We start from the raw sequence: 19,678 nt of genomic DNA on the forward strand, positions 1-19,678 counted from the left end.
CTTGAGAGTGATCACAGGACTTTGTCTCTTTTCTTTTAATTCTCACTCCTGCGCTGGAAAATCTGTTGGCTGACTGAGTGTGCTTGGTCACCCTATAAAGAGCTACTTCCCCACTTCTTTCCTTCCTCCCCCTAGAGGCAGCCTGTGTCCCCCCCACGCCCCCCCCCATCGTCCCTCCCCAACTCCTCCCTTTTATAAACTTTCCTGTAGCATGGTATGATTTTGTCTAACGGCCACCTAGTTCCATCATGTCTACTTTGTATTTATTTACTTACTTACTTATGTACTTTTTTACAGATTTTGAAATAGGGAGGGTTTCTCTGTGTAGCTCTGGCTGTCCTGGAACTCACTCTGTAGACCAGGCTGGCCTCGAACCCAGAAATCTCCCTGCCTCTGCTCCCAGGTGCTGGGATTAAAAGCGTGCGCCACCACCTTCTGGCTGCAATATCTTATATTTGGACAATGTGTGTGTGTGTGTGTAACCTCAGGGTATGTAATGTGCAGTTGGAAGGAGGGCAGTATGTACAATCCTAGAACATTAGTTTAAGCCACTGTGAGTGGGACTTCTTGTCCTAGTCTGAGACTAGGTCCATAGGGAATTGGACTGACTGCAGTGCACTCAGATACTTAGGGTAAAATGTAGCCGATTTTTTTTTGTTTTGTTTTTTGAGACAGGGTTTCTCTGTGTAGTCCTGGCTGTCCTGGAACTCGCTCTGTAGACCAGGCTGGCCTCAAACCCAGAAATCCACCTGCCTCTGCCTCCCAAGTGCTGGGATTAAAGGTGTGCGCCACCACCGCCCGGCTGTAGCCGATTTGTAGCAGAACCATTTTATCTGGCATAGATTCCAGAATGAAGGCACCTAGGCCTTTTGTTGGTGATTGTAATCTGAGACTTTATGGAGTTCTGCAGGAATCTGGGAGCCTTAGCATACCAGGAATTCTAGTATGGATGAGAATTGCTTAAGGCAAGGGTGCTTTCAATACCACTACTAGAATGGAAGAGAGGTATGGGGGAAATTGACTTGCTAAAGGTACCTTTTGTGTAACAATAAAAAGTACTTCTAGGACACTCCAAGCAGTCTTTAAGTTTCAAGCCATGCCTCAAAAACAAAACGCAACACTATACAACCCTTTACAAACCAACAAACACTTCTCTATGAGTAGTGCTGGGGATCGAACTCAAGGCTTTGCACATGCTAGGCATGTATGTACTTTAGTGCTGAACACTAAGCCCCATTTAGAATGTCTGTTGGCTTGACTTTTTACTGTGAGGCTGTAGTGGCAGCTGTGGTGTGTGCCTTCTCTGTACTGAGGAGTTGCTGTTTCTTAGTCCTATAGCATATATTTCCTTAGAGGTCACCCTGTAACTAGGCAAAAGCAGAGCTGAATGGGCATTCTACTTAAAAGCCTCAAGCCTACAAGGTGTCCTCCACTGCCAACAGATCTGTTTGAAGACTAAGCAATAAAAGTTTCAGCCAGCCAGAGGGGTCAAGGACAAGAGAACATGGCCCACAGACATCAACTAAGCAGGGCTCACAGAGACTGGAGGCCAATCACGAAGCCTACATGAGCCCATGCTAGGTCCTCTGCATATGTGTTATGATTGTTAGCCCTGTGTTTTTATGGGATTCCTAACAATGAAAGTATCTGTCATACCACAGAGTCGTCTCTGAATTTCCTCTGTTCTTGGGATCCCTTTCCTTCTACTGGGTCGCCTCACATAGGCTTGCTGTAAGGATTTGTGCCTAGTCTTGTTGCATCGTGTTATGTGTCTTGTTCAGTGGATATCCTTGGGAGGCCTGTTCTTTTCTTAAGAAAAACAGAGGAGGAACAGTGGATCTGGGAGAGGGAAGGTGGGGAAATGGGAAAATGGAGGTAGGGGAAACTACAGTTAAGTATGGCTGAGAATAACACCTTGAATCTCATCACCCTGGAAGCAGAAGGAGACAGATCTTTGAGGGTTCCAGGTCACTGAGGGCTATACAGTAAGATGCTGTCTCAATTATTTTTTTCAACCAGTTCTCAAGTGTATCTTTGTGTTTTACATTTTCACTAGTCCTCCTAGATACTCTTCATGCGGATATATTGTTGCCCAGCCAGCCACTAGCATGTGAAGAGCTCATTTGTGGCTTTCAATGGCTCTCTCTCTCTCTTTTTTTAAGTATGTGTAGGTATTGTGCTGGCATGTATGTCTATGCACCACATGCATGCCTGGTGCCCAAAGAGGCCTGAAAAGGACATTGGAACTCCTGGAACTAGAATACAGGTAGCTATGGGCTACGATTTAGATGCTAGGAATTGGACATGGGTCCTCTAAGAGCAGTCAGTCACCCTAGATGCTCAATCACTCCATCCCTGGTTCTCTTACTTTTTTGTTACATTTGTGGCTTGTCTACCACTTATCTATCTCAACTAAGGCTTATAAGGAGCTTGCCCTTCTGTTGCTGAGGCCTGGCTCACCTGGAGCTTGTTACTTAGCCCAGGCTGGCCTAGAAGTTGTTGCAGTTCTCCAGACTCCCCAAGCACTGGGATTACAGAGTGTACAACCACACCCAGCTTTATTTCCCAACAACTCCTTAAAAAAAAGACAAGAGTCTCATTCTGTAGCCCAGGCTTACAGCAGGATCTTTAAATCAGGATCCTCTTGCCTCAGCTTCCCACATTCTAGGATTATAGGCATGTTCTACCTACCACATTGTTCTCTAAAAACTTTAAAACAGTCAGCTGAACAAGTTGCAGGCTTTCAGCCACTTCCATCTAATTCCCACAGTTTAGGTCATCCAACAACAGCAGCAAAAATACTGGTTTTCATGGCCAATTCCACACTGATAAAACTTCCCAAAGAATGGGTTTGAAAGATGGCTCATTGGTTAAAAGCACTGATTGCTCTTGCAGAATTTCCAGATTCAATATTTAGCTCCACCCTGCCCCGTCACATGGAGGTTCGCAACCATCATAATTTCAATTCTAGGGAATCAATACCCTCTTCTGGCCTCTACAGGAACCAGGAGTTCACACAATAAATAAATACACATGCAGGCAAACATGCATACATATATAGTAAAAAATTTAAAAATAAGTAAACCTTAAAAAAATAAAAAATAAACTCAGATGTGCTTGGTAGCACACACCTTTAATCTTACCACTTGGGAGGCAGAGGCAGGTGGATCTCTGAGTTCAAGGCCAGCCTGGTCTACATAGTAAATTCCAGGACAGCTATATGTTGAGACCTTATCTTAAACAAATACAAAACATAAGACTTCTGTGAGCAGTTTTAGGCAAAAAGAAATCAGAGCTATAGTGTACACACCTTTAAGCCCAGCACACCAGTTCCAGGAGACCTGATGCTGTCTTCTGGTTTCTGGAGACACTGCACCATGAAAGTAGTGTAGACATACACACAGACAAGACACTCAGACACCTAAAATAATTTTGTAAAAAAAAATCCAACAATTGGTACTGAGGATTTAAAATTGTCTTTAAATATACTTACTTATGTTCAAGCGTTTTTGTTGGCATTTGTCTCTGTGTACTACCTTTGAAACTGGTGCAGAACTCAAAAAGATCCTATTAGATTCCATATATCCTTTAGAACTGGAGTTACAGATGTTTAAGAACCACTGTGTGAAAAAAAAAAATAAAAAATAAAAAAGCCGGGCGGTGGTGGCGCACGCCTTTAATCCCAGCACTTGGGAGGCAGAGGCAGGTGGATTTCTGAGTTCGAGGCCAGCCTGGTCTACAGAGTGAGTTCCAGGACAGCCGGGGCTACACAGAGAAACCCTGTCTCAAAAAACAAAACAAAACAAAAAACAAACAAACAAACAAACAAAAAAAGAACCACTGTGTGTGGATACTGAGAACCAAACCCAGGTTTTCTGCAAGAACAATAAATGCTCTTAACCATGGAGTTATGCCAGCTCACTATAGTCCTTAAATATCTGTCTGTCTACTTCCCATCCAAAACATGATTTCTCTGTGTAGCCTTGGCTATCCTGTAATCAATTGAATCCTGACATAAATTTATAGGAGCAAGAAAGTAAGAAAATTTGAAGACATCATCTAAAAAGAAAAATATAGCATTTATATTTTTGAGACAGTGTCTCACTATGTAGGCCAGGCTGGTCTTGAACTTGCAATACCCTTCTCTCTGCCTGGGATTACAGGTGTCACTAACACACCTGGCCCTATCATATTTAAAAGTCTGATAAAGGAGGATTGGAAAGATGGCTCAGCAGTTCAGATCATTGATTGCTCACTCTTTCAAGGACCTGGTGGGTTCATTTCCTAGAACCCACATAGTGGCCCACAACTATCTGTACCTCTAGTTCCAGGGAATACCATGCTCTCTTCTGACCTTTACAGGCACCAGCATGCACATGCTAGACATACATACATGTAGGCAAAAGAAACACATAAAATATGTAGATCAGGCTGGCATCAAACCCATAGAGATATGTATACCTCTACCTCCCAAATGCTGGGATTAAAGGCATACACCATCATACCACTTCCAGGTAAGTATTTATATAATCATTTATAAATTCTTATATAATCAGCAATATATTTGTTTTCTAAATGGGAAAAAATAAACTTGGTTTCTTGATTTATGCCATATACAAAGATAAAATCCAGAATTTAAAGAAAAAGTACAAATAAACAATATCAGGTCTGGAAGCATGGCTCATGTTAATGATTCTTGCCTCAAAGGCCTAAATCACCCCTGCAGAGCTCATGTGAATTTAAGAGCAAATAACAATAACTTAGCAGCTACCACTGAAGAGTACCATTTTAATCTTGGCTTAGAAGAGATTAAAACAAAACAAAAACCTATCAATGCACACTAACCTAGGAGTTAGACATAGAGAAAGAAAAAGCTTCATTTCCAAAAGATTCAAGAAAACAAAATAACAGATTTTGTTTGTAACAGTTTCTCTGTGCACCCCTGGAATTCATTCTGTAAACTAGTCTGGCCTCAGATACTGACTGCCAAGTGCTGAGACTATAAGCAGGCATCACCACTGCCACAGAGGTTTGTTTTGTTTGTTTGTTTTTTAAATTTCCACGTCTTGTCCTTGATAGTTATGCTTTTTGTCTGCTTTGTTTCTCTGTGGAGCCCTGGTTGTCCTGGAACCACAGATTGAGTTTGAGAATAGCTGGGCTAAATAAAGACACTGTTTCAAAAAAAAATTTTTTTAAAGAAAAAGCTTATGTTTAGCTAAAAAGAAGTTTCAATGTAAAAAAAAAAATCTAGTTTTTTTTTTTTTGGCTAGTTATAATGTTTCTAATGTTAAAGTTAGTAAAAAAAAAAAATTGTACAGGAGTGATGGCACACATCTTTGATCCCAGCCTCAGGAAGCAGATTCAGGCAGATCTCTGAGGTCTACAAGTTGCTCCAGAATAGCCAGAAGCAACACAGTGAGGTCCTGTCTTAAAAACAAAAAAACCCAGCCGGGCAGTGGTGGCGCACGCCTTTAATCCCAGCACTTGGGAGGCAGAGGCAGGCAGATTTCTGAGTTCGAGGCCACCTTGGCCACCTGGTCTACCTTCCAGGACAGCCAGGACTACACAGGAAAAGCCTGTCTCAGAAAACAAAACAAAAAAACCTATTTGGCCAGAGTGCAATTTATTTCCTGAATTACTGAGTTAGTGTTCTTGTACTTATGAAAAACAGTTATCTTACTTTTAAACAATTATGTTTTGGCAATCTGAGCTATCTTTTTCTAGAAATGCTACTGGAATTATCTCTATTTCCTCAATAATAAAATCTTTTCTTTTTGGGTCTAACTCTAATTTATTAAATCTTGTTTTGGAAATGAAAAAAATATTTAATGAAGGGGCTGATGAAATACCTCAGTGGGTAAAAGCCTGCTGCCAAGCCTGAGACCTTGACTTGGAGTCATAGAACCCACACTGTGAAAAGAACCAACTCCCACATGTTGTCCTGATTTCTACATGAGCATACTACCTCTGCTGTACAGAAAATAAAACCGTAAGCCAAGATAATTTTTGAAGCCTTGGATGGGTCTGTAAATTAAAAGAACCTTGACAAAACCAAGATGGAGACCTTTAGCATAAATAAAGGCTTTATTGGTCAGTTTGGATGAATGACAGACTGGCATAAGCTCAATTGTTTCACATATTTAAGACCCCAGGATGACAGACAATGGGCAACAGGAAGGGAGTGGGAAAGACCTGAAGGCTTCTGAAGTTTAAGGAAGCTATCGGGACCGAAACCAGCGTCCTAGGAGCAAATCCAGGATGGAAAAGGGATCATCCAGAGCTGGGGATGTCTGAGAGGCTGGATCTAAGGAAGAAAGTCATACCAACAAGAGAGAAAAATTATCAAAAGGTAGGCATATGTTTTTCCTCAAAAAGTTAAGAGATGGGTCTTTTGAGTCATACTCTTTAACGTACCACTTCTGGAACTGTCATGGGCTTCTTGATGGGTCACTGTGGTCTCTCTCCGGCCCTCACTGTCTACCACAGTGCGGTGTTCCTCCACTGTCTGCAAGAGAAGTCTCAACATATTCCTAACAGCACTATGTTGAGTTTAGTATTTTCTTATACTGGTCCCTTTCCCCAGAGCATTATATGGTTAGTTGTTTTTAACTTCTCTCTTAACTCACCCCATCTGGCTTAGTGATCTTGGTCACAGAGATGCTTTTGAAATACGATTTGGGCTGGGGTTGAAGAAGTGGACCCAAACCTTCCTGGGAAACCTGGGAGTCAAGATCTGGAAGGGCAGAGAGATGACAAGCCAGGAGACAGTGGAGAGAAGAAAATTAGACAAGTGTTTCAGAAAGAAACTTCTGAGAGAACTTCAGGAGCTTGGCTAGACTCACCTTTATCTTCTTTGGCTCTAGAATGGGGACTCACAGGCCATGTATCATCCAACTGTAGAAGAAGCCACATACAATTGGTGATCTTTTTGTTGTTGTTGTTTTTCAAGACAAGGTTTCTCTGTGTAGTCCGGGCTGTCCTGGAACTCACTCTGTAGACCAGACTGGCCTCGAACTCAGAAATCCACCTGCCTCTGCCTCCCAAGTGCTGGGATTAAAGGTGTGCGCCACCATTGCCTGGCGACACTTTCCAATCTTAATCTTGAAGGTCAGAGAACCCATACTCTCCACTAGTTCCAGAACCCCAGAAATACTTCCATTTGGGCAGCTTCTGTTCACACACCTTCTTCCTTAGTTTTATATGGACTTCTACCAAAAAGAATTCCTGAAATTCTTTCTTGCACTTTTAAGATTCTTTCTTAGCCGGGCGATGGTGGCGCACGCCTTTAATCCCAGCACTTGGGAGGCAGAGGCAGGCGGATTTCTGAGTTCAAGGCCAGCCTGGTCTACAGAGTGAGTTCCAGGACAGCCAGGGCTATACAGAGAAACCCTGTCTCGAAAAACCAAAAAAAAAAAAAAAAAAAAAAAAAAAAAAAAAAAAAGATTCTTTCTTAACCAAGAATTGAAACTAGTAATTAAAAAAAAAAAAAGCAGCCCAGTATTTCCATTTTTCCCTTTGTATTCTATTCCAGTTCTAATATTGCAAAAAGAAAACAGAAGCAATGGGGTTGGAAAGAAGGCTCACAGGTTAAGAACACATGGTGCTCCACTAGAGGACATCAAGCAGCTCAGAGCTCCAGGGGAGACCACATCTCATCACTGCAAGCACCTGCACCCACAGGGCACATACAAAAGCACACAGACACATACATCCACAACATAAATAAATCTTAAAAACAACAAACAATAGCAACAAAATCCCAACTAACAAACTCAGAGGCAGGCAGTTCCCTGAGTTTGACACTAGCCTGGTCTACATAGCAAGTTCCAGGTCAGTCAATACCACAGAAGCCCTGCCTCAAAATACATAACCACACAAATACATACAATAAGAAGAGAGTGGAGGGGACACTCTTTTAGAAGACCATACTTTATAGTTCCCAGCAAGAGCATGGTGGCTCATAACCATACATTGAGTTCCAGTGGATTCAATATCCTTCTTTTACCTCTGTGGGCACAAGGTACATGTAGTAGAGACATTCAAGCAGGCAAAACACTCATCATAAATCTTAGACTAGGTGTGGTGGCACACATTTAATCCAGAGGCAGGGGCATGCAGATCTCTAAATCTACTCAGTGAAGTAAGTTTCAAAACAAAAATTCCAGAGTCGGGCAGTGGTGGCGCACGCCTTTAATCCCAGCACTTGGGAGGCAGAGGCAGGTGGATTTCTGAGTTTGAGGCCACCCTGGTCTACAGAATGAGTTCCAAGACAGCCAGGGCTATACAGAGGTACCCTGTCTCGAAATCCCCACCCCAAAAAGAAAAAAAGAAATCCAAAACAAAAATCCCAATAAAGAACAAAATCCAGATAAATGCACTAATCCAAATCAACTATTAAGAGATTCCAATAAGGATTTATAGGTCAGGTGTATTGTACTCACCCTATGAAAAGGTCCCTGGGACCCCCAATCTGGAGCTGGTTTGGGGGATTCAGGTTTTGTATGACTCTCCAAGACCCCCTCAAAGATCCTGGGCTGGTGACTATCTGGGTACTTGAGCATTGAGTCTCGTAGTGTCTGCCCCTCCCGCAGTCTCTCACCAGGTGTTTCTGACTCAGGACCTGGAAGTTCTGTACAAAGTTGGTAGGTGATTCTGGGATAGGAAAGGCCTTACAACACTTTTAATCTTTTTAAAATCATTTTCTGTAGACATATCCAGCTACTCTGCAAGTTCTGTTATTCATCACTAACCCACTAGATACCCATAGGTTCACCCTCAAGGAAATTCACACACCAGGAGAGTGGGACGGCAAGGTCCAGGCCCCCATCTCGCTGAAGATGCTATTAAAATCTCGTACTAGATCATCAAAGCCAAAGTTGCCGTGGAATCGCATCCCTCCTCTGGGGCTGAAGCTGAAACCGAATTCCTCTGGAGGCTGAGAACCATCAAACGAATAGCTCTCTCGACCCCACGCGCCCCTGTCTTCCTCCTCTTCGTCGTCATCATCATCGTCGTCATCTCGAGTCATCCCTCCAAAAAAAGGATCTCTGTGGCTGAGAGTGGAGGCAGATAAGCCGCGGAAGACTTCAACACTGTCTAAGCCAAAAAAAACCAACCCAAGGGCAGTAAAATGGGCCAAAGAGGGTTCTGGCAGCTGAAGAAAGCACTGGAGATCTGGTTTCAAAACAACGCCGATGGATCTATTAGGGTTTTGTATTGTCTCTAAACAGAGCCTCTCCGCACCTCCCAACAGCTCCCAAACGACCCCCCATGGTTTTTCTTCAGGGTCATCCTGCCCACTACTTATGCCCACTGCTCATGGTCCTCTTCCCCATACCCCATTGTCTTCTCCGCCCAGGTCCCTGTTGCATCACCCCAGTCTGGAGAAAGGTGCCGTTTCTGTCCTCTTAAGCACTGCTTTGATTGCTGTGGCGGGGTGAGTACTCAAGAATGCGATCTTTGACCTCTCAGCAGGACTTGAAGGGAGCGGGAAAGGAAGCTTTCCAAAAATATGACGAAGGGGTCGAGTGTCCACCAAAACACCCCTCCCTTATGCCCAGCCCACAGCTATTCTCACCTCCGAGGTCCAGGAAAGCCGAAAAAGCCTCGGAAAAGATCAAAGACGCTCATTCCTGTAGGGGCACTAGAAACTTTGATCATCTGCAGCCCATGGGCAACACGAGACCACCGCCCGCTTACGCTACCCTGTCGGATATAGTCAGGGCTTAGCGCTCACTGCCGGAAAGCAAGCCTACGATGCGGCACTGTCGTAAAAGCTGTAACCCGGAGGAGGAAGAGGCGGGGCTGACGGCGCTCTTCAGACTTGAAACTTCTATACGCTACCTTTCAGTTTTGAGTGAGGGTGGACGTACGAAACCCCCACTGTCCAAGGATCACATCCCTTCTAGGTGATTCTTGCCCCTGCCGATCTGTCAGGCCCAAGGGGTGTTTCCGTTTCTCCCTGGAGCGTCCCAGGTAGCCGCCAGAGGGAGTGGCCTGTTCACTCGGAGGCCTGGTTCACTCCAGTATCAGAAAACACCTCCCACCTTGTGTTTTGTTTCTAGACTGAGGTCGGTGACGTCTAATACTAGGTTAGGCAAAGTGTTTTACCAAGTTCCTAACACCGCGATTTCCCTACAGCTGAATAAAGATGCTAGGAATCTCTTCAGCAAGTAGGGAGAGTTTTTAAACTTGTTTTTTTCGACACAGGGTTTGTGTGTGTAGCTCTGGCTGCCCTGGAGCTCCATTGTAGACCAAGGGGGCCACAAATTCAACGACCTGCCTGTCTCCCAAGTGCCGAGATTGAAGGCGGTTGCCACCATACACTGCTTTAATTTAAAAAACTAAACAGATGGCAACCAATAAGGTAAGGTTCGTAGACTAGGCAGAAATGAGAAGCTACTTAACCTGTCTTGGAAAGACCATGCAATTAGGAAATTTGATGGTGCTCGTCTTTAATCCACGAGGAGGGAGGTATGATGCCAGCCTGCTTAACACAGAGTTTCTGGCAAGCCAGGGCTACACAGTGAGACTCTGACTCAAAAAGTAAACAGACCTTCCTTCCCACTCCAGCACAGAGGAATGGTTGAAGTTTTGGAAGGCTGAAACAGGATCTCAAAAATGAAACTTCTCTTTCATGTAGTTAAGTCCAAAACCTTTTACTGCATCATGTCCCCACCCCAGGTCTTGCTCTACCATCATCATCCCCTCCTTTCCCCAAACTTAGGCATTTCAAAACTACATAAAATAGGCAAGGCAAGGTGTAGTGCTGAGAACCTTTAACCTTAGCACTCAAGAGGTAGAGGCAGGCAGATCTCTGAATGTGAGACCATTTTGGGCTCCACACCAAGTTCCAGGCCACTCAGGGTTACATAGTGAGACTGTCTCAAAAACGTAACTCAGACAACAAGAACTACTATACTCCTCCAAACAGAAAAAGGACCTAAGATTTAGTTCTGCCAGCCAGCAGCTAATGCTGGCTGCAGATTCAGAATCCTTTAAAATGCTTAGACTCCCACAAGGTCTTTTTTTCCTCTTAAATGTCCTTAGCTCCTTCCCCTTTCACTTCCTGAAACTTGCTGTAGATGAGGCAGTTTCTAGAAGAAATGAAGATTTGTAGTGGTTCTTTTCAGTCACAGGATATAAAAGGGAATCCCCTTAAGGGCAAAATATTAGCACATTAAGGTGAGAGTTCTTAAAGGGCAAAGATTTCACTTTATTCCACAGCCTTCGAGCCTGCTACAAGAGGCCCAGTTGGTACGGGAATACTTATTCACCAAGCTGGTCATCGACGAGAGTGAGGATATCCTAGACGGAGCAAGAATGGGCAGAGGCTGAAGGTAGAGGTTTGTTTTTTTTTTCTCCTTTTTTTTATATATATATGTATATATATATATATACAAGACACATTTATCCATTAAATTTGAGGACACAGTACAAAAAAAACACTTCAACTAATCAATCTGACAATGCTGTTCATATTTATGACGCCATTTTTTTTAGTGTGTATGTATGTATGTGTGTGTGTGTGTGTGTGTGTGTGCATGTGTTTTGTTTGGTTTTCCTAATAATAAAGGAGGAGACTTAGGGCTGTTGGGCTGATATATATTTGGGGAGGAAGGGGTTTCACCTTCCCACCTCACCCATACACCACCAGGGTGAACAGGAAGAAGTGAAGGAAAGGCAGGGCCCACAGCAAAGTTTCATAATCTTGAATGCAAAGAGAAAGGAGGAAGAGGAGGGGAGGGGAAGAAAATACAAATCCTATAATACATACAACAGGGCATAGGAATGGTATAGGGATGGGACAGACATGAAGCTGAGGTGTGGGATGGGCCGCTGGGGGTGTGGAGCAGCGGAATCACCCCACATTCTTTTCTCTCTTTGATGCTGTTTCCATAGTTTCCAGGCTGAGAAGCCCTCTCAGAAGATGGGACAGGAGAAGAGGGTCAGGGCCTCAGTTGGCCCCCCAGCTGTAGCTGTTGTAGGCAGACTTGTTGGTCTGGGGCTTCTGCGGGATGGAGCTGGTCTGGCTACGTTGCCCGCTGCCCGTCTGCAGGGGAATGGGAGGGTTATGGGGGAGGAAAAAGGTGTCTAGTTAGTGGGACCAATCCGTAACATCTTCAAGTGGAAATGTGCAAATAGTCATGCTCTCTCGTTTCTTTTACTTAGAACCTACTATGAAGTTTACTTTTCAAGCACAGAAAATTTGGTCTACATAGCCTCTTTTACAAGGTGACATTTTTTTTTAACCTTAAAGTAGAGGAAATTGAAAAGTGGACATGAAAACTTTGGAGATAAGATGGTGAGTTGATTCTGTTCTTTTCAGTTGTCTTCCCCACTACCCACTGCCCTGGTCTAAAGAAAAAAAAAAAAAAAAAAAAAAAAGCAACTATGAGAATTCTGACCTTTTCAAAATGAGTGATCACAAGGTGATTACATTCTCACTCATCTCTGTGAATGCCAAAACATAGAAAGCTATCTTTGAGAGCAAAAAAGCCCTATTTTAGTTGACCAGCCACCTATGCTGGGGATCTTAAGAGGTCTCTTTTACCACCCTTCAGATCCACCCACCACCACACATTAATTAATGTGAAACCAATTCAAAGCCACAAAGACCTGAGGCATCAGGCTCCAGATGCTGTCCCAAGAATCTTTTCCATTCTAGTAACCAAGTGTTTTCCAGAGTTGGGGAGGGTAGAAAGATAAAGAGGGTGTTGAGGTGGGGAAGGAAGAAAGAGAGGATGGGGAGGCCAGAGGGCTTAGCATAGTGTTTCTGTTTGTGTATCCCGATTTGTGATTGGGTAAACTTTAAGTTATCTGAGGCTGTGGAGGTGAAATGGGGACTAAAAAGGTTGGTTCAAGCATATCATCATTCAGTTTCATTACCTGCTCCTCCTGCTGGCGCTGGCAACAGAGAATCATCTGCAAATATGGTAGCTGAGGCAGAACCAGGATATATGGAAAATAAAGGGACAAACTTTTGACAATAGAACTCCACTGTTAGAAGGGAAAGCTATAATGTCAGGGAAGGGAGAAGGCTGGGAGAGGTTAGAGGGAAGGTGTGACCCAGGTCTGACAGGATGAGGACAACTGTGCAATGGAAGGTGGAAGAGAAAGGTACCAAAGGAACTGGACAAAAGGGTTTCACTCTGGCCCATTCTTTCATGTTTCCTTTGCTAACTGCTCCTGTTATGTGCGCTTGTGTCTGTATGTGCTGTGTGCCCCTGGCTGGCACTGGTGAGGGCTGGGTGAAGGTGGTGGTAAGGAAGGTTAAGAAAAGGAAAAGGGAGGTAGTTTTAAGGGATAGGAAGGAAGAGGAAGGGAAAGGAGAGAGGGGGGAAGGGCTGTTACCTGGCCATCCTGCTGCAGGTGATGGTGAAGGATCTGAGAGTGTGGCTGCTGATGTGGGGTCAGAATATGCATAAAGGGGGCAGGTGGATAGGCAGCAGCTGTGGCTGGATTGATGGGCCCTCCACTTCCTAGAGCTGAAGGCAAGTTGAAGGAGGCAGCAGGAGTACCGGAATGAAACCCTTGTTTCTCAAAGGACTGCTATCCCAGGAGAACAGGAGGGAAAATAGTAAAACGTGGTCATTAGAAGAATCCTAGGACTTTCTGAGGACAGATACCCTTATCCTCAGAAAGTAGCATGGTCAGAATCAATAGTATACCTCAAGTCAGATATTCAAAAGTCTTAGTTCTAGCTCTGCCTTTTTATAACTCCATGATCCTAGGCAAATTAACTATATAACTTCAGTTTCCCCATAAATAAAAGAAATATTGCTGAGCTCTTGCTGTAAGGATCAAGCAGGAAGAGTATGCTGTGAAATCTTATATTGACCAGCCACAATGGTATATACCTTTAATCCCAATCATTTGGGAAGCAGGTGGGTCTTTTGAGTTTGAGACTAGTCTGGTCTACACAATGAGTTCCAGGTCAGCTAGGACTACAAAATGAAACCCTTCTTCAAAATAAATAAGTAAAAATAATTTCATGAGAATATAGAGAAGTTTGCTCACTAGCAACATCTGCCTCTGTAGTTTAGCATAAATCCAAACTCCTTAGATATTTTAAATGAAATGACGATCTTGTTGGACACAAAAATGACAGACAACAGACATATCTGTAGATAACTCAGAAACAAATACTTCACTTCATTCCCACTTTTGGTTATGGACTTACAAAGAATGAAACTAACTAGTTTCACTTCATTCTGGTATTTATTCTCTTGCAAAGTTGCAAAAATGGTAGTAAGTAGGTAGGTCAAGGGGCCAGCACCACTGTACATTAAGAAGTATCACATTACAATTTACCACACTTGCCCTTGACATTTTCAATTTTTTTTCCCCTCAGAGGGCTAAATTTAAAGTTCTAAAGAAATTGAAGCCTAGGGACAATTTGTTTTAGAAAAGATAGGGCAGGTTCCTGACAGCTCTCCTGAGGGTTGTTCTAACTTCAACTCTACCTCTTCTATGTTCATCCATCCCTTTCTACTTTCATCCAGACCAGATACCTACCTGGGTTTTGGAGTACACAGAACCCGAGATATCTGGCACGCCCGTGTTACTGGAGGTGACTGATACACCTAGTGGAGGAGGAAAGAGAGGATTAGCTCTGTTATCAGCCTAGTCTCTGTTCCTAGAACATAGTGATGTCTGCAGCTTTTCTAGCTATGGCACTGTAAAGGAATTTTGGTATAATTTTTCCACTTTTACATCAGTTCTGAGATGTCGGAATTCATAACACAAATGCTGCCTAAGAATTCTTTTGTCCTTTATAGATGTTATGTATGGAATATATATGTGAGCTGTTTTCTGAGGGGAACAAAGGGTATTAGCAAAATCTCAGTAATGTATGATTTATAAGCAAAAGGATATAATAAACTTAGTGTCCACTGTGAAGCAGTCTATTCAAAGTCCACATGATTGTGCCCTTTAAGACGGGTAATTTGGTTCTTTCTGTTTTATAGACACTCTGGTGCTCAAAATCCTTAGCAATCCACATTGTTAAGTAGGAACAGTAGGGACTGTTAAGTGCAGTCCCAGAGCACTTATTAGAATCTGTTTACTTAAGTCTTACTTAAGTAGGAATTCTAGGCTTATATCCTTATAAATTAAAGGGCTGACACAAGATGAATTTCTAGTTCTATAATTTTAGTGATGTGGGACATGAGGAAGACATAATAAGGGGTAGTCTTTAAGCCTATACAGACGGTAGAAACAATGTCACTTTCATTACTTCAGTCTGTCCATGAAATCCTAGCTTCAGTCCATATCTAACTCATGTTCCCTGTAGAGAAACTCCCTACCATCACAGTTCAAAGGAGCCTGCAGTCGTATAATCCATTTTAATTTGTTCTCAAGCTAAAATGAACTTACTACTATACTCTTCCTGAGAGTGTAAGTCAATAAATAACGAAGACAGGAAAAGCCATGGGATCATCTAGCATCTCACTAGAGACATTTTAAGCAAAAATGTGAAAGATAAGTTAAACTAGAAATTTAATTCACAATTGAAAAAATACATTATCAGTTCCTGTAAAGATAAAAAGGAAACCAGAAAAACTGCATTCCTATGCTTTTAAGATTCTTGCCTCCAGAGGTACATTATTCTTTTATGGGAGCACTCTGATGGAGTTTTGTTTTTTTCCTGAGAAGAAATGTATTAATAACCAACCAAACAAACAAAAACAATAAAACCCCCCAAAAAATCAAAAACCCACCAGGAATCCTCCATTCACTCATAATTCAACAGTCTCCATACAAATTCCAGAACTCAAACTCTCCTAACCAATCCCTAGAACAAAGGCAGCTTTAGGAGTTAAGTTTACAACCACTTTAGAATCTTCAGTAGAATGGTTTTCTTTAAGTCAATGATTAAACGCTTTTCCAGCCAGTAGAAGGACTTCTAACACCAAGGGAAAATGATTGAACTGTTAAAACCCTACCATAACACAAGTTCAGATAATGCCCTTCAGAAGGAACAAATACAATCTAGGAGGAAAACAAAAAACAAAAAAGCAGAATAAAGCAAGATTAACTGCATACTTGGAAGGCACAAAGTAAACAAAGGGAATACAACAAACTCTTTTTGGAGGTAGCAGAGATTTTTTTTCTTCCTCCTCTTTTCAGACCCCAGATTTCTATCTGACAGAAGAGTAGGTAGCAGGCATAACTTTAAGTTCAGTTATGAAAGAGGCTAAAGCTAGTGAGAGGTTTAATATAGAAGGGAGATAAACCAAGATATAAATAAAGACAAAAATCAAAGAGACAATACTTATCTTTACTAGATAAGTGCATATAGTTGGTTTGGTTACCATCTACAGAGAGAAGTCAGGGTGCTTACAAAGGGTAGGAAAATTACTAACTGGATTCTTAAGCTGGGTAGTAAGGAGTTAACTTAGTTTTAGCAAGTTCCTACCTTGTTTGGTTTTTACCTAAAAAGCTTAGGTTCAGAGATTTAAAAATTGCATATTAGATAGAAGAAACTAGAAATGGGGCTGGAGGGAGAGAGGTAGTAGCTGTAATAGCCTCTATTTAATAGAACCCCCCTCCCCCCAACCACAGGCATTGGTTTTCACTAATTATTCCAGAACTCCTCAGACTACAGTTCTGCTCTTTTTCCACCCCACATGTCCTGCCTACCCCAACTCAATAGATATAAAAATCATTACAGAAACAATGTAGGTGATAGGCAGAAGAAACAAGAACACATTTCTTTTACTTAGCATGGTGGCAACTTGGAAAATTGGCTACACTCTATAGGACCAGAGGGGTAGGAACTACAAAAGGAAAGATGAATGTATGGTTTCAAGAGTGGTGGTATAATTGTTCAGATTTATGCTATAAATCAAAGGCTGATAGTGTACCAGTCAGTGAGTGCATGGAGATCAAATTTTCCACCAGAATGTCTGACCAAACATCTCCCACACACCTTTGGCTAATCCACAAGTTAAAAATGACTTACAAATAATTCATTATCTCTAAAAAGCCATCTAAGGGCCATGTTCCAGGCTAGTACAGGTCCCACAAAGCCTGAAGTCATCAACTAAGTCATCACAAATGACCTGATCAGCTATCAGTAAGCTATCTAGTTTGAGAATTAGATGTAGAAATTAAGCCCTAGATGAAACTTCTCTAACAACAGCTTTGAACACTACCTCTTTTGCCTTTCACCATGACATGACACTCTAATTTCTTGTCCTTTCCCCTCAGCCTATGCCAGAGGCAAGGGGATGATCTATATGAAAAAGTAGACATAAAAGCATGGGAAATCAGTTTTGTTTTTGTTTATTTATAAATAGCTTTACCAACCAATCAATAGGCTGGAAACAGACTATTTTCCCTCCACCCAAATTAAAAACCACTATACTAAAACACTAACAGCTCTTTGGCTATACTGGGAGTTGATTGAAAAAGCCACCCTCCACCCTTTATCCACAATACAGCATCGGCTCCTAGTGTCCAGAAAGACATGCACGGAAAGAACGCAGAGTTAGCTAAAGAAATACCACAGTTTATTGAAGACTACAAATATTTTGTTACAAGTTGGAACTACATGCCTTCCAGAAATCAAAAGCAACAGCAGGTGTGTGCATTGATGCTTCGGAGGTGCTGCACCGCTCGAACTCGAAATGGGTAAGACAGGGTCAGACACATGGGGGAAAGGGAAATGGGGAAGGGCAAGTTCAAAAGCCCAGAAGGTATCCACCAACTCATTTCCCCAAGCCACGCAGGCCATGGCCTCAGCTCAGCAGGCTTTCCTCAGTGGTCTGGTTTCTGAAACAAGACTTCAGTGCAAATTTATACACACACACAAAACACAGCCCCCAGGCTTGGGCCAAATTAGCTCTCAGCCGTCCAGAAATGCTTGTAAGGGGGTGGATATTTTCTTCCTAAAAGGAATCAAATACATAAAGATAAATGAATTTAGAGGTTGATGAGGAACAGAATGATAAGAGCCCTCTGTTGGGGGTTGGGAACTAGGGGTTCTCAAAAAACTGCTGTAATAGATTACTGAAATCTTAAGGTAGGTAAGAAGCTAGGAGTTTCCGATCAGTCCAACTTTCATCAGTCACATGTCCTTTAAAATATTTGTAACTGGACCACTTAGTACCTAAATGTAGTACTGAGTTTTGGGATGAAGCCACTCCAAGTCAAAAAACCTTCTACCTCTCTACCCACCAAAGATTAGGTAGGCTAGGCCTTGCTCAGTGAGAGGAGTAGCCATAAGAAGTATGGGTATTAAAATCTCAGCAGGTCTTCAAGATTTTTAAAATGTTTATCATGACCCAATCTTTCTGTGCTCACTTTTCCAGTTACTGAAAAGCTTGGTTATTTACCTACCCAGAGTCCACAGAAAAGTGAAGAACAATGGTTGCTCCTTCTAAATCCCATAAAACTATGGGATTTTATTTACATAAAAATCTAACCAGGCTACAAGCTTTTAAAGATAACTTGACTCTTACCCCTTAGCAACTGTACCAACCACCTCCCCCAGATTCACCTAAAAGTCACTTTAAAAAATTACGTGGAATTGTTTCCAGTCCTTTCCTAGAGCCAGATATGGGCATATACCTACTACACGCAGGAGATAATGGCAAAAGGATTGTCACAAATTTGAGGCAAGCCTGGGTTTCATAGAGACCTTGTCTCAAAAACAATACAAAACAAAACCACAAACAAGCCAAATGCGGAGGTGTACACCTTTAGTCCTAGCACTCTGGAGGCAGAGGCAGACAAATCTGTGGATTTCAGGTCACCCTGGTTTACATATTGAGTTCCAGGACAGACAAGTCTACATAGAGAGATCCTGTTTCCAAAAAACAAAATAAACCAAATTAAAAAAAAAAACATAAAGTCAACAACAACAACAACAACAAAAACCCTACAAAAACAAAATGTTCTCTTTATCTCCATCCTCCAAAAGTAAAGCAAGACATCAGGGTATAGAAGCAACAGGCTATATGTATCCATAAAATCTGTACACTTCCATCCATGCCATCAGAGGTGCAATAGCAACAAGACTAACTATACAAATGAAGAAACCTAAGGATTCACTCTTAGTAAGTAGTCAATCATGTCTACTTTTTTTCTCCACATTGTAGGTCTTTTAGCTAGAGAATTAAAAAGGGAGAGTCATGTAACAAAAAAATTAGTGATACAAATCATTTATGTCAACTTATTGTGCACAGTGTTTGTTAGGAACATACCTATCTCTTCTCTTCATTACTCTTCAACTCGCAGAATCATGCATACTACCATTTCCCCTCACTGTCCTTTCAAAGAAACCTGGGGTCCTTGCTTTATTTCTCAAACTCAGATCAGCCAACACAAGCCTTCTGATCATTCCTACTGTGAACAGTGGATACAAGTCCTAGCACAAACTCTTCACTGGTACTGTTATCAGACACCTAAGCCAGCCAAACAATGACAATTGTATGTTAACTGACCCACTTTCAAATGGGTCTTTCCTCATCTACAAACAAACCACACAGACCATTGAGAAGGGTGAAAGGGAACTTACCAGTGTTGTACCCATGAGACCCATATCCACTTGGCTGTTGGAAAGGGGTGGCTGAGGCATTCACACTGACATTCACACCATGCTGCTTGGAAGAGGTAGGAGCCACCTGAAGAGCAAAAAGAACAGAAAGGGAATGACCCAGTAGCAGCATTT

General features: G+C 42.3%; 2 protein-coding genes across 32 annotated transcripts in view; both read right to left on the bottom strand.

Moving 5' to 3' along the window:
* Positions 1–6,065: 6,065 nt before the first annotated feature.
* On the bottom strand, positions 6,066–9,758 carry Hax1 (HCLS1 associated protein X-1). Of its 4 annotated transcripts, XM_028753141.1 has the most exons (8): positions 9,578–9,757; positions 9,338–9,499; positions 8,794–9,053; positions 8,442–8,629; positions 6,843–6,894; positions 6,627–6,733; positions 6,415–6,505; positions 6,066–6,304 (listed from the first exon to the last, which is right to left on the bottom strand). In XM_028753141.1, exons 2-8 carry the CDS (start codon positions 9,340–9,342, stop codon positions 6,219–6,221), a joined length of 789 nt encoding a protein of 262 aa, XP_028608974.1. In that variant the 5' UTR covers positions 9,343–9,499; positions 9,578–9,757; the 3' UTR covers positions 6,066–6,218. The 4 variants fall into 4 exon arrangements, with proteins under 4 accessions (XP_028608974.1, XP_028608973.1, XP_028608972.1 ...); XM_028753140.1 differs by lacking the exon at positions 9,338–9,499 and having other exon boundaries at positions 9,578–9,758; XM_028753139.1 differs by lacking the exon at positions 9,338–9,499 and having other exon boundaries at positions 8,442–8,620.
* Positions 9,759–11,194: 1,436 nt separating this feature from the next.
* Positions 11,195–19,678, bottom strand: part of Ubap2l (ubiquitin associated protein 2 like) — a 54,416-nt gene continuing 45,932 nt past the window's right edge. For 8 of the 28 annotated variants that reach the window (XM_028753158.1, XM_028753149.1, XM_028753148.1 and 5 more), the window contains 5 exons: positions 19,526–19,631; positions 14,518–14,585; positions 13,354–13,551; positions 12,889–12,939; positions 11,461–12,052 (listed from right to left, as the gene is read on the bottom strand). In XM_028753158.1, the coding sequence (XP_028608991.1) occupies positions 11,957–12,052; positions 12,889–12,939; positions 13,354–13,551; positions 14,518–14,585; positions 19,526–19,631 (519 nt within the window). In that variant the 3' untranslated portion in view covers positions 11,461–11,956. The other 20 variants (XM_028753157.1, XM_028753160.1, XM_028753162.1 and 17 more) reach the window with 7 other exon arrangements.

This window comes from Grammomys surdaster, unplaced genomic scaffold (assembly GCF_004785775.1).
Source record: "Grammomys surdaster isolate TR1022 unplaced genomic scaffold, NIH_TR_1.0 125946, whole genome shotgun sequence".
In the NCBI taxonomy this organism is placed as follows: domain Eukaryota; kingdom Metazoa; phylum Chordata; class Mammalia; order Rodentia; family Muridae; genus Grammomys; species Grammomys surdaster.